The sequence below is a fragment of the Branchiostoma belcheri genome, unplaced genomic scaffold (genome assembly GCF_001625305.1).
Source record: "Branchiostoma belcheri isolate BF01 breed outbred unplaced genomic scaffold, Haploidv18h27 scaffold545, whole genome shotgun sequence".
NCBI lineage: Eukaryota > Metazoa > Chordata > Leptocardii > Amphioxiformes > Branchiostomatidae > Branchiostoma > Branchiostoma belcheri.
Window position 1 is genome coordinate 19,523 of NW_017804182.1, and position 13,620 is coordinate 33,142.

A 13,620-nucleotide genomic window follows, 5' to 3' on the forward strand; every position below is an offset into this window, starting at 1 on the left:
TTTCCAGTACAGGTAAAAGCTAGGAGAGCCCCTTTTAAGAAAAGGAAAAGTAAGGTTGAAAATAAGACTAATTTTCTTTCAAGTTGTCTTTTATCTATTTCAGTTCTCCAGTCAGCTGCTGCTCCTGAGAAAAGGGACCTGTCAGTTGCAGAGAAGGTTGAATCCTTTGTCGAACGTCTGGAAGGTAGAATTTCTTCCATATTATTTCTATTTGATTATTAGGCCACGGATTCGCCCGCTTCATTTTTTTCTGATTTGCAAATAAAAATAAAAATTCAGAATCAACTGCAAAATGCTCATACATGTATTTTGCCCTGAACAGTTGAAAATAGTCCTTTTCTTCCTAGTTGTTACAGTTATTCCATCTTTCAATGGAGTGGTATCATTAAAAGTTAAAAATTCATTGTTTAAATTTTGAACCAGCCTGGTGTGTTGACTTCATGGCTCCTATCGTACCATTTTGGGCCATGATAGGATGCCTAGGCCTGTTTTTATTTTTATTTTGTTCGCCCGCCCGCTCCATTATTTTTCTAGAAAAATCTGTTAACCAAGAAATTAAATTGGTGTGGCCTTATGATACTTAATCTGATTGTTTGACTCTTTGATTTCTGTCCATCTTTGCAAGGACATTATATACATGTCCGTGATATAGGAAAGGCATGAAGGTCAACAATCATTAATCTTTGTAAGCAGAACAACTCAAATAGATTTTAAAACATCTGATCTGACTGAAAAAAGGTTCAACTTGATACAAATTTGGACTAGCGGGCTCTTAGTGATGATAATAAGAACTTTAAGAAGAAAGGTTTTTGTCAAAATTGATCTTACAGAATTGATTGACAGCCAAGATGACGAAGATAAAGACAACACCATGGATATGATGGAAAAGGTATAAAAGATTGGTTTGGGTGGCTATTGGGACATGTGGCGTAATTGTGACTGCTGTAATATAGCCTGGTGTGTAGTCGAAGCCTATCGTGGTGTGGGCGCGGGGCTGTCTTCAGGGCTGTAGAATTTCCCTGCCATCATGGTTCAAAAATTTTAAGGGCACTCTGTAGGATATTACACCTGGTCAGAGTTTTCAGTGCACTGTAGGAGTGATTTAGCCCACCACAATATCACACACACACACACACACACACACACACACACACACACACACACACACACACACACACACACACACATACACACACACACACACACAGATACAAACAAGTAGATACAGGGAGACACAAAGTTAATACACAGTGACAATGACATTGTACAGTGGCATCATTTGATTGTTCGACTGCATTGTAAAGGTCTAGATCCTCAGGGAGACTCGGGTTCATGGAATCCAATGTAGATAACCTGTTCTTATACTTAATTCTCATTCTTAATAATTGTCCACAAGAACGGCATCCAGACTGAAGAAATTGGTGATGATTCCTGGCTTCCCCAAACACGACAAGCTGGTGAGTTACAACCTGCTGTACTTCACCTTTTTCTAATGCCCACCAAAACTGACATCCTTATGATGACTACTTTGCAAGCAACACCCTTTAGAAAATCTGAGAAATCTAAACCACTTGATCTTTATTTTCCCCTCAGGCTGCTCCAGTGGATACCAGATGCGTGCCGGTATCTGCTACAAGGCCTTCAACACGCCAAAGAACTTTCACGATGCGTCTTCGACATGTGTGGCTGATGGAGGGACCCTCGCTATGCCGAAGGATGCCGGCACCAATGCCTTCCTCCTCTACCTGAAAAACGCTGTGCACAGGGCTGGCTTCTTCTGGTTTGGCTTGGTGGATCATCACCAGGAGGGAGGCTGGGAGTGGATAGACGGGACACCCCTACGCTACAGGGCATGGGGCCCGGGAGAACCGAACAACGCCGGTAACGAGGATTGCGCTGAGTACTTCCCTGCGGCATGGAACGATGCGCCGTGTTCTAGGACTGACAGAAAATTCATCTGCCAGAAAGTCCTCGCAGGTGTGCTGTATTTAGGTTAATTTCAGCCTTCACGGTCATAAGATTCAAAGATCGTAAAAACTTTTTTATTCACTCATTCCTTTTTATGCCAAAATGTCCTTAGCCTACAGATGGTATTAAGAACAAGTGCAGTTCAACTGATTTCCCTATTTGTTCTGAAATAGGTTGCCCAAGTGGGTATGTTTACCATTACCTTCCTCGTCTGTGCTACAAGGCCTTCAACGAGAAGAGAACATACGACGGTGCTGTCGCGAAGTGTTCTGCAGACGGGGGAACCCTGGCCATGCCCCGCGGCCCCATCATCAACAAGTTCCTTATCTACCTGAAGAATGCCGTGGACAAAACCGGTTGGTTCCGTTTCGGACTGACTGATCGCCGCCAGGAGGGAGACTGGAGGTGGGCCAATAACCTTCCTCTGAGCGGCTTCAGGGCATGGGCTCCAGGACAACCCAACAACTGGAATAACCAAGACTGTGCCGAGTACTTTCCCGAAAGCAGCGCCAAGTTCAACAGTGTCAAGAACAGATGGGGCGATGGACCATGTACCACTGCTGACAGGAAGTTCATCTGTCAAGTCTCGCCAGGTTAGAATGCATTACTTTTGTCCAGTTTGCCATCTTGAAGGATCATTGGAAGTGTGTAACTTGAGTGTGAAATTTGCAATAAAAGTATCATAAAACTATTATCTTGTGGAGGAAATCTTCTTAGTTCCTCTGTCTAAATGTGGCATGAATGTGGCACCTAGAATGTGGCAGGCGCACGTTCAGTTACAGAGGAGCTAGTAGCTGGAATGAGATTCCACACAGTATAAAATCAACATCTACTTTTTCCTCTTTCAAGAGCATGTTGAAAACCTGGGCTGACCTCTGACCTCATCTGACCTAATGACAAACGGACCGGTATATGGACTATGAGTATGGATACTGGCTTTGTATTTGATGATGTTTTGTCCTGTTGTTACTTCTGTATGTTTTACATTGTTTTGTTCCTTGTACATTATGTGTGTTGTATGTACTATGTGTCCAGGGCCCCGCTGTAAAGCAGTGCAGTAGCCACTGAGAGGGTCACCCTGGTAAAAGAAAACAGAATTAAAAAAAAGATTAAGATGACATCATGTTGCAATCTTCTCCCCTAGGAGAGCGCGGCCTGCTGAAGTCCATACCTGGGGCAAATCTACGTTCTTGGATATGCGGAGACTATCCGGAACCGTGCCTGATCCTACTGACCCTAGCTCTAACCTATTCAGGTGTACATGTAGAACTACACAAATGTACATAGGCACGGTTCTGGATACGATAGGGTTAGTAAGCATCATTGACCATAGATCTTCCTTGTTACAGAGCCACCCGTGGTACAAGTGACATGTCGGGCGGGCTACCAACCTTTCCAGCAAAACTGCTTCAAGGCATATATAAACATACAAACGATCATATCCCCCAAACAAAAACGTCTGACGAAGACATGAGACCCCTGAGCTCTAGTTACCTCCATGAAAAATGGAGGTATTGTTTTTGGCGTGTCTGTCTGTATGTATGTATGTATGTATGTGTGTGTGTCTGTGTGTCTGTCTGTCTGTCTGTCTGTCTGTGTTTCCGCAACTTTGTGGTCAGCATAACTTCAGAACGCCTTTATGGATTATGATGATATTTTGTTTGTTGGTTAGTCTTAGGAAGACAAAGGTCAAGGTCAAATATGGGCCTCCTGGTGGATGACCTTGGTACTGCAGCAGAACTTCCGGTTTTTGTATCTTTTGTCCTGAACATGCTATGGTCTTGATGTTTTGGTGACAGATTGCTTTTCCTGTCAAGAATAAGTGGTGTGAGTTTGGTCCCCCTAGCAGCTTGTTTTGGAACTGCAGGGCACTTTCTGGCGAAATGTTTAAAAGCCAATAAGTCCAGATAGGAACAACATATTTTCATAATTTTTGGTGTGTAGGTAGCTGAGAGAGAGATGTACATGATTAAATGCAAATTATGCAAATGAGGACTTCATTTGCATAATCAATGAGGAAATTCTATGATTACAGTGTTTTACATTATACTACTTTCATACATGTAATGTATGTAACCTATGGAAGGCAGAACATCAACAGATACTAATTATGCAATTGATGACCTAATTTGCATAATTTATGCAAAAATTCTATGATTTCTTAATGGTGAATAATGGGAATGTCATACTTTGGACATCTGTAAGTTAATCAAAAGTTAACATACATCACGATGCATATATCATGTTAATGCGGAGGTAATTTGCATAATTAAAGAGGAAATTTACATTTACATATCAAGCCCATATTTCATGGAGGTATGAAGTCTCGGAATTCTTGTTAGATTTAGAGCGCGCGTCTTTTCCAATCTGTCAGTACGTAGTTGTGGCTGTTGGTATGGTCCTGCGTCAAAGGAGCACCGTGTAAGCTTCTACATGTTCCCACAAGAGGCTACACAGGTGGGTTGGTCAGCATAAGGAACAATCTTGTAACTGAACTAACGGAGAAAAATCCGGAAGATGTTCAGACCATTTCTAGCCTGGATGCGAAGATTAGATCTGCGTGTTGGTATAGTTTTAGGAACAGGAACGGAACAGTTGCCCTCCTCATGCCTTTGACTCAAATTCTTATTTTTCAGGCTCGAAGTGCCATTTTCCATTTACGTACAAAGGAAAAACCTACAATTCCTGTACCAGAGTCGACCATAGCCGTCCCTGGTGTTCTTTAACTGCGGTCTACCAGGGCAAATGGAAAAACTGTGCCGGTAAGTTCATGCGTCAGGCAGGTCATTCCCTAAATTGTAAGGCCAGACCAAGTAATTTTTATGTATGACGTCCACTGGGTTATTGCAAAAGCGCGATAAAATACATGAAGGGCAAAAATGATTAAGATGCATAGATTTGGAACATACTAACTGTGGAAATACAAAGTTTATGACGCAAACTGAATAAAAGAACGCAAACAGCAATAAATCTCCCCCTTTTCTGATTCTTTCCTTTCATCACATCTTCTCATTACATTTTGCGACACTGTCATAGAATAAAAAAATGGAAAAAAAGTAGTACAGAGATTCTTTTGTACTCTAGACCAAGTTGATTTCTAGTATTAAAACAATGTTCCTTTATCTAGAACAATGTCCCTCTGACGAAGGCATGAGATCTTTGACCTCTAGTTGACCATGGATCTTCCTTGTTACAGAACCACCCGTGTTACCACCCGTGGTTACGTGTCGGGCGGGCTACCAACCTTTTCGGCAAAACTGCTTCAAGGCCTTTGACCAAATCAAACCTGACTACACCTGGGCCATGAAGGCCTGCATGGCAGAAGGCGGTAGGCTGGCCATGCCAAAAGACGCCGCCACTAACGCGTTCCTGGTCCGGCTGAAGAATGCAGTACGAAACAGCGCCGCTTTCTACATCGGACTGAGTGATCAAAACGCCGAAGGACAATGGCGCTTTGCTGACGGAACTGCAATAGGTACTTCCAGTAATCAGTTGTTTTAATCAAATTTTTTTTGCAAATCAGAAAAAAAATGAAGAGGCGAATCCGCGAACCAACAAATTAAATTGGTGTGGCCTAAGGATACTTATCAATAATAAAGATCGTCGGCAGCTTTTATGTCAAAATGCAAACGATGCGATGGGACCGTACTCTATATGTCCTATCAAGACACCACCAACATGAAGGGGATTGCATGAGAAGATATTTCACTTAATACTTAACACTTCCCATTCTTCCCACAGGTTCCTACAACAACTGGAACCCCGGAGAACCAAATAATGCAGGGAATGAGGACTGCGCCACTTTGCTGCCGGGATATGGAGGCAAGTGGAACGACTTGCCTTGCTCCAGCGATCAACGGTACATCTGCCAAGTTCCACCAATCCACCGGCCTCGTAAGTTCCTCCAACTGTAAGGTTTATTCTCTCCAGAACTGTGCCTATCTAGTTCTTATTTTGTTGTATGCAAATGGCAGGAAATCTCAGAGCTGGCGCTTCGTTTATGTTACTCACCAATTTGGTTTTCATTTTTTTCATGTTTTGCCAGGACCTAATGTCCTAGAGCGTTAGTGGACACATGTTAATGTGTATGTGTTGGTGAAAGTTTTACGAAAGGGTTAGTAAGCATCATTGACCATGGATCTTCCTTGTTACAGAACCACCCGTGGTACCACCCGTGGTACAAGTTACATGTCGGGCGGGCTACCAACGTTTCCAGCAAAACTGCTTCAAGGCCTTTGACCAAATAAAACCTGACTACACCTGGGCCATGAAGGCCTGCATGGCAGAAGGCGGTAGGCTGGCCATGCCGAAAGACGCCGCCACTAACGCGTTCCTGGTCCGGCTGAAGAATGCGGTACGAAACAGCGCCTCTTTCTACATCGGACTGAGTGATCAAAACGCCGAAGGACAATGGCGCTTTGCTGACGGAACTGCAATAGGTACTTCCAGTAGTAATCAGTTGTTTTGCTGGTCTCTCATATCATCCTTCTAGCGACAGCTCTGTAGGGTTTAACAGTAAAACCTTACCACGATCATATGCTAACGCCACACAAATTTAATTTCTTGGTTCTCAGATTTTTTAAGAAAAAATATGAAGCGACAGGGCGAAAAAAAAAATAACAACAGGTCTAGGCTGCCTATTATAGGCTTAAATGCTAGGAAATGAGCCATGAAGTCAACACAAAAGGCTGGGTCAAAATTTAAACAATGAATTTTGAACTTTTAATCAAACCACTGCAGTGATAGATGGGAAAACTGTAACAACTAGGAAGAAAAGGACTTTCCTCAACTGTTGGGGGGCAAAACATGAGCATTTTTCAGTTGATTCAGAACCATAATCAAATTGTTTTTTGCAAATCAGGAAAAAATTAAGAGGCGAATCCGCGAACCAACAAATTAAATTGGTGTGGCTTAATATCAATAATTAAGATCGTCGTTAGCTTTTATGTCAAAATGTAAACGATGCGATGGGACCGTACTCTATATGTCCTATCAAGACACCACCAACATGAAGGGGATTGCATGAGAAGATATTTCACTTAATACTTAACACTTCCCATTCTTCCCACAGGTTCCTACAACAACTGGAACCCCGGAGAACCAAATAATGCAGGGAATGAGGACTGCGCCACTTTGCTGCCGGGATATGGAGGCAAGTGGAACGACTTGCCTTGCTCCAGCGATCAACGGTACATCTGCCAAGTTCCACCAATCCACCGGCCTCGTAAGTTCCTGCAATTGTAAGGTTTATTCTCTCCAGAACTGTGCCTATCTAGTTCTTATTTTGTTGTATGCAAATGGCAGGAAATCTCAGAGCTGGCGCTTCGTTTATGTTACTCACCAATTTGGTTTTCATTTTTTTCATGTTTTGCCAGGACCTAATGTCCTAGAGCGTTAGTGGACACATGTTAATGTGCATGTGTTGGTGAATGTTTGACTTACGAAAGGGTTAGTAAGCATCATTGACCATGGATCTTCCTTGTTACAGAACCACCCGTGGTACCACCCGTGGTACAAGTTACGTGTCGGGCGGGCTACCAACGTTTCCAGCAAAACTGCTTCAAGGCCTTTGACCAAACAAAACCTGACTACACCTGGGCCATGAAGGCCTGCATGGCAGAAGGCGGTAGGCTGGCCATGCCGAAAGACGCCGCCACTAACGCGTTCCTGGTCCGGCTGAAGAATGCGGTACGAAACAGCGTCGCTTTCTACATCGGACTGAGTGATCAAAACGCCGAAGGACAATGGCGCTTTGCTGACGGAACTGCAATAGGTACTTCCAGTAATCAGTTGTTTTGCTGGTCTCTCATGTCATCCTTTTAGCGACAGCTCTGTAGGGTTTAACAGTAAAACCTTACCACAATCACATGCTAAGGATACTTAATAATATCCATAATTATCAATAATATCAATAATTATCAATTAATATCAATAATAATAAAGATCGCCGTCAGCTTTTATGTCAAAATGTAAACGATGCGATGGGACCGTACTCTATATGTCCTATCAAGACACCACCAACATGAAGGGGATTGCATGAGAAGATATTTCACTTAATACTTAACACTTCCCATTCTTCCCACAGGTTCCTACAACAACTGGAACCCCGGAGAACCAAATAATGCAGGGAATGAGGACTGCGCTACTTTGCTGCCGGGATATGGAGGCAAGTGGAACGACTTGCCTTGCTCCAGCGATCAACGGTACATCTGCCAAGTTCCACCAATCCACCGGCCTCGTAAGTTCCTACAATTGTAAGGTTTATTCTCTCCAGAACCGTGCCTATCTAGTTCTTATTTTGTTGTATGCAAATGGCAGGAAATCTCAGAGCTGGCGCTTCGTTTATGTTGCTCACGAATTTGATTTTCATTTTTTTCATGTTTTGCCTAGACCTAATGTCCTAGAGCGTTAGTGGACACATGTTAATGTGTATGTGTTGGTGAACGTTTGACTTACGAAGGGTTAGTAAGCATCATTGACCCTGGATCTTCCTTGTTACAGAACCACCCGTGGTACCACCCGTGGTACAAGTTACGTGTCGGGCGGGCTACCAACGTTTCCAGCAAAACTGCTTCAAGGCCTTTGACCAAATAAAACCTGACTACACCTGGGCCATGAAGGCCTGCATGGCAGAAGGCGGTAGGCTGGCCATGCCGAAGGATGCCGGCACTCAAGCGTTCCTGAACCAGCTGAAGAATGCGGTACGAAACAACGCCGATTTCTACATCGGACTGAATGATCAAAACGCCGAAGGACAATGGCGCTTTGCTGACGGAACTGCATTAGGTACTTCCAGTAATCAGTTTTTTTTGCTGGTCTCTCATGTCATCACTTATGAAGGGGATTGCATGAGAAGATATTTCACTTACTTCTCTTAACACTTCCCGTTCTTTCCACAGGTTCCTACAACAACTGGAACCCCGGGGAACCAAATAATTCAGGGAATGAGGACTGCGTTGCTTTACTGCCGGGATATGGAAGCAAGTGGAACGATATACCTTGCAACCTCCATCTACGGTACATCTGCCAAGTTCCACCAATCCGGTCTGGTAAGTTTCTCCAACTTGTTTGCTTCTTGGTGTGGTTTATCGTGTCCTAAACTGTGCCTATATATTTTTATGTCCATAATGATAAAAGATCAATCTATCACTAAAACACTGCAGTAGAGCTATTACAGGGAACAAAGTATAAAACTGCATGCTCAGTTTGAAGATGTTGACTTGCTTTTCTTCTTAAAAGGCTCAGATACTTCACAACGTTCTTTGATTTGAAACGATTGTAACCCATTACAAAAATGAAAGGCCAGACTGTTTAGGAATGGACATATTTTGGGATAGTGCAGTCATCAGGACACAAATATCTATATCCTAAACTGGAACTGAAGCTCCTACCTGGCCAAAGGCAAAATATATCAGCACCGTTAATAATACAACTAAAAGCAATTAAATCTAAAATAAACATACAAATGATCATATCACACAAACAAAAACGTCTGACGAAGACATGAGACCTCTGAGCTCTAGTTAGATTTAGAGCGCGCCTCTTTTTCGATCTGTCAGTATGTAGTTATGGCTGTTGGTATGGTCCTGCTAATCTCCAAGCAGATCTTTTGGTGGGGGTACAAGACAGTATCAAATTGGCCAGTCTGTAACCATTACAGATTGGCCAATTTGATACTGTCTTACCCCCACCAATAGATCTGCTTGGAGATTATTGTCCTGAGTCAAAGGAGCGTCGCGTAAACTTTTACATGTTTCCATGAGAGGCTACACAGGTGGGTTGGTCAGCATGAGGAACAATCTTGTAAATGTCGGAGAAAATCCGGGAGATGGTAGGCAGGAAGAGCTTCCACTGTCGGGTGTGTTCAGACCATTTCTAGCCTGGATGCGAAGATTAGATCTGCGTGTTGGTATAGTTTTAGGAACAGGAACGGAACAGTTACCCTCCTCATGCCTTTGACTTAAATTCTTATTTTTCAGGCTCGGGGTGCCATTTTCCATTTACGTACAAAGGAAAAACCTACAATTCCTGTACCAGAGTCGACCATAGCCGTCCCTGGTGTTCTTTAACTGCGGTCTACCAGGGCAAATGGAAAAACTGTGCCGGTAAGTTCATGATCACGATGAAATGGTTTCGTCCCCGTCTACCATTTGCCTTTCTGGTTCTGTGTGGGACGTGGTCAGAACAACCTGTGCATGCTGCTTCTCTCCATGTAACTTCTTTTCATCCGCACTTAACTTACATGTTTTGTCCTACATGTACTGATGTATACACAGTCTGATAATCTATATAATGTTCCAGCAAAGAGGGAGATGCCTGACACAGGGGAGCCCGAACAACAGGAGCCTGACCCAGAGGAGCTTTACCCAGAGGAGCCCGAACCACAGGAGCCTGAACCAGAAGAGCCTGGCCCACAGGAGCCTGAGGTAGGAGAGGCAAACGAAGTCCTACAGAAGGACATGTTAGAGGAGGCTCTGGAGATGCTGGAGAATGAAGTCCGCGCTGAAGAAGAGAACTTGGACCCAGGAGAGCCTGACCCAGAGGAGCCCGAACCACAGGAGCCCGAACCACAGGAGCCTGACATAGGGGAGCCCGAACAACAGGAGCCTGAACAAGAGGAGCTTTACCCAGAGGAGCCCGAACCACAGGAGCCTGAACCAGAGGAGCCTGAGCCTGGAGAGGCAAACGAAGTCCGAGAGGAGGACATGTTGGAGAAGGCTCTGGAGATGCTCGAGAGTGAAGTCCGCGCTGAAGAAGAGAACTTGGACCCAGGAGAGCCTGACCCAGAGGAGCCCGAACCACAGGAGCCCGAACCACAGGAGCCTGAACCACAGGAGCCTGAACCAGAAGAGCCTGGCCCACAGGAGCCTGAGGTAGGAGAGGCAAACGAAGTCCGAGAGGAGGACATGTTGGAGAAGGCTCTGGAGATGCTGGAGAATGAAGTCCGCGCTGAAGAAGAGAACTTGGAGGTAAGATGATTCAATCCTTCTATAGGTAAAGGAATCTGTTATACTGTGAAGTTCACAGAAGAGCTCCTCTCTTTAGTATGCAAATGTTTGAATTCCACAAGAAAGGAGCATAAGAAAACCAAGTGCATAATTGAAAAACAAGTAACAGTTAGGTGTAACAATGAAATGTACAGACACACACACACATGCACACACACACACACACACACACACACACACACATACACACACACAGGCAGACAGACAGACAGACAGAGACACATGAAAATAAAGTCACATAGACAAACATGACTCAATGCACAGTCACACACAGCACAATCACAAACACACATACACAAATCCATCATCGTACATCTATGGAGATCTGTCACAATGTTGGGAAGGTGTTAACAACAAATTCAGACTGTATGTTTTCTTGTCCCTTGCAGTACGGCCTGGAAGAGTGACACCTACATGACCTTCTGCTGTTCCAGCTCAACAGACGTGAACTGTGCAGCAGCAGCTGTGATGCTGTCATCTCCAAGCAGATGTTGGGAGGAACCGTTGTAACTTTTCCTGACTAGCCCGGGAGAGACAGAAAATGTTACAATCTTCCTCCCAACATCTGCTTCAGTTTTAAGATTTAATTTTTTAAATAGATACTGGTCATTAAATGACAGATTAAGCTCAGATAGCTACAGGCAAATATCTATCCTAGCACAATCTATAACATCTACTCTGATAATACTGCCACTAACCATAACTGTGCCACCAAATTAAAAAAAAACACCAATGAATTTGAAGAGATGTCCAGCAGCATAATTTAGTAATTTCTGAGCTATGTACACTTCAAATAACCTCGGCAAGACAAGTCTCTTCTTGGGGCTTTATGAGCAGAGCACACTCATTCTTAGACATTTTGGAAGTGTCTCAAATTGCAAACTTCTGTTATTAGCAGGACGAGAGTTAGTAAAAAAAACAGACAGCAAAAGTGTCAAAAAGAATCCAGAACAGCAACTGGGAAAAATAAACATTAAATTTTTTGTTGAATTCATCATTTGAGAAATTGCCATACACATGGTGGTATTATGAGAGTATGTTTGTAGTGTTTCTTCCCATATATAAAAAAAAGATATACCTTGCACTTATGAAAACCCATTATATCTACTTGATTTTCAGTGGTTAATATAGACAAACATACAAGTCTGTTAGTGCTTTTGTAGAGGCTGAATACTTACGCTCCTATTCAGTGCTAACGTAGGTAATATCATAAATCATTACTAATTCCTTGAGCTTGTTGTAGAAGTAAATGTTAGTTTTTCAGTACTTTAAGCACTTACTCTGACTTAAACTCTGTAACACCAAGTTGTTTTCCTTATCCATAGAATTTCAATATCCTTACAAGACAGTATAATTCCTACAAGCTAGATGTAACCTGATTGTAGTTCTCATGTAGAAATACATCACAAAGAGCTTATTAGTCATTATGAGGTGATTAACACGTGATCATCATCAACATGTGATAGCATAAAGTAGCCTGCATGTCATCTAAAATGCACTTCATGCAATGCCATGTAACCGAGATTTGGTTTTTGCAGAGCCCTGCATAGTGGGCAGACTATAGAGGGTCTGATGTTTTTTTTCCGTGGTGTGTAGCGAGTCATTTCAATTTACTAGTACCATTTATCGTAGCCAGCCACTTTAATTCAACCTTTGAACATTCAGCATTGTTGCAAAATTATCAGTGATGCATAATTGGTTACTTTAATTCCTTGTAGCACGTTGTTATCCTGAATTCATCGTCAAGCAATCGTATGGTGTAGTTGATTGCCAGATTGCCCAAAAATTCTAATAGTGTCTGCAGACTAGTTTTGTCAGGCACTCCATGAATGCAAAAGAAATCAGGTATTTACAAAGCCTTTACACAAGAACAAGTAAATCAGCCATCGAGTGTTGCTAGGCTTCCTAAATACCATTAAGTATTTTCAACCCTCCAAAATTCACTGTTAATGCCCCCATGCAGACCCTCATTATAAGGCATAGCGGTAAACTATGGTAGCCAAGCTGCATTAGGAAAGGGACAAAGGAATAATTGTTTACTCTATATTCAAGATACATTGTACTTTAAGAACAGTGAATGCTCGAAAGATACGGCTGTGTTGAGAAGAAGTTGATCATGAAAAACATTGAAGACAAACAAAAAGACAAGATACAACTGATCACTTTTGAAACTAAATTTCCCCTGGATATGCCACCTTTGTACAAGGGAAAATTTAGGATATAGAATTTTCTTCTTACACAACCATAGAGTTTCTCACCTGCTTACGTTTCGATGTCTATCAGACACCTTCCTCAGAGCTTCTGACTGGAGTTCTGCAACTCGCCGCTATTTAACGCCAATGTAGCTGGCGCTTTTGCGGATAAGGAAGTCAACCCCAGTGATGAACCGGGACGAGGGGGGATACAAGCTCAGCCACGTTTGGGATTGCATTCTCGCCGCAAAAGAGCCACCTACATTGGCGTTAAATAGCGACGAGTTGCAGAACTCCAGTCAGAAGCTCTGAGGAAGGTGTCTGATAGACGTAAGCAGGTGAGAAACTCTATGGTTGTGTAAGAAGAAAATTCTATCCTAAGTATCTTCCAACCTGATGAAATTATTTACGGGAAGGGAAAATTTAGTTCTTGCAAAATGCCCATCAACATT

General features: G+C 43.0%; 1 protein-coding gene across 1 annotated transcript in view; it reads left to right on the top strand.

Annotated features, from left to right (window-relative positions):
• The window catches only part of LOC109481272 (macrophage mannose receptor 1-like), a 14,087-nt gene extending 2,357 nt beyond the window's left edge, over positions 1 to 11,730 (top strand). The window contains exons 3-19 of the mRNA XM_019783806.1: positions 104 to 184; positions 831 to 889; positions 1,397 to 1,457; positions 1,594 to 1,977; positions 2,142 to 2,561; positions 4,605 to 4,730; positions 5,165 to 5,443; positions 5,710 to 5,862; positions 6,123 to 6,407; positions 7,040 to 7,192; positions 7,457 to 7,741; positions 8,054 to 8,206; positions 8,470 to 8,754; positions 8,868 to 9,017; positions 9,948 to 10,073; positions 10,270 to 10,937; positions 11,366 to 11,730. Coding sequence (XP_019639365.1) covers positions 104 to 184; positions 831 to 889; positions 1,397 to 1,457; positions 1,594 to 1,977; positions 2,142 to 2,561; positions 4,605 to 4,730; positions 5,165 to 5,443; positions 5,710 to 5,862; positions 6,123 to 6,407; positions 7,040 to 7,192; positions 7,457 to 7,741; positions 8,054 to 8,206; positions 8,470 to 8,754; positions 8,868 to 9,017; positions 9,948 to 10,073; positions 10,270 to 10,937; positions 11,366 to 11,383 — 3,686 coding nt within the window. The 3' untranslated portion in view covers positions 11,384 to 11,730. The remainder of the gene's footprint in view (positions 1 to 103; positions 185 to 830; positions 890 to 1,396; positions 1,458 to 1,593; positions 1,978 to 2,141; positions 2,562 to 4,604; positions 4,731 to 5,164; positions 5,444 to 5,709; positions 5,863 to 6,122; positions 6,408 to 7,039; positions 7,193 to 7,456; positions 7,742 to 8,053; positions 8,207 to 8,469; positions 8,755 to 8,867; positions 9,018 to 9,947; positions 10,074 to 10,269; positions 10,938 to 11,365) is intronic.
• The last annotated feature ends 1,890 nt before the right edge of the window (positions 11,731 to 13,620 follow it).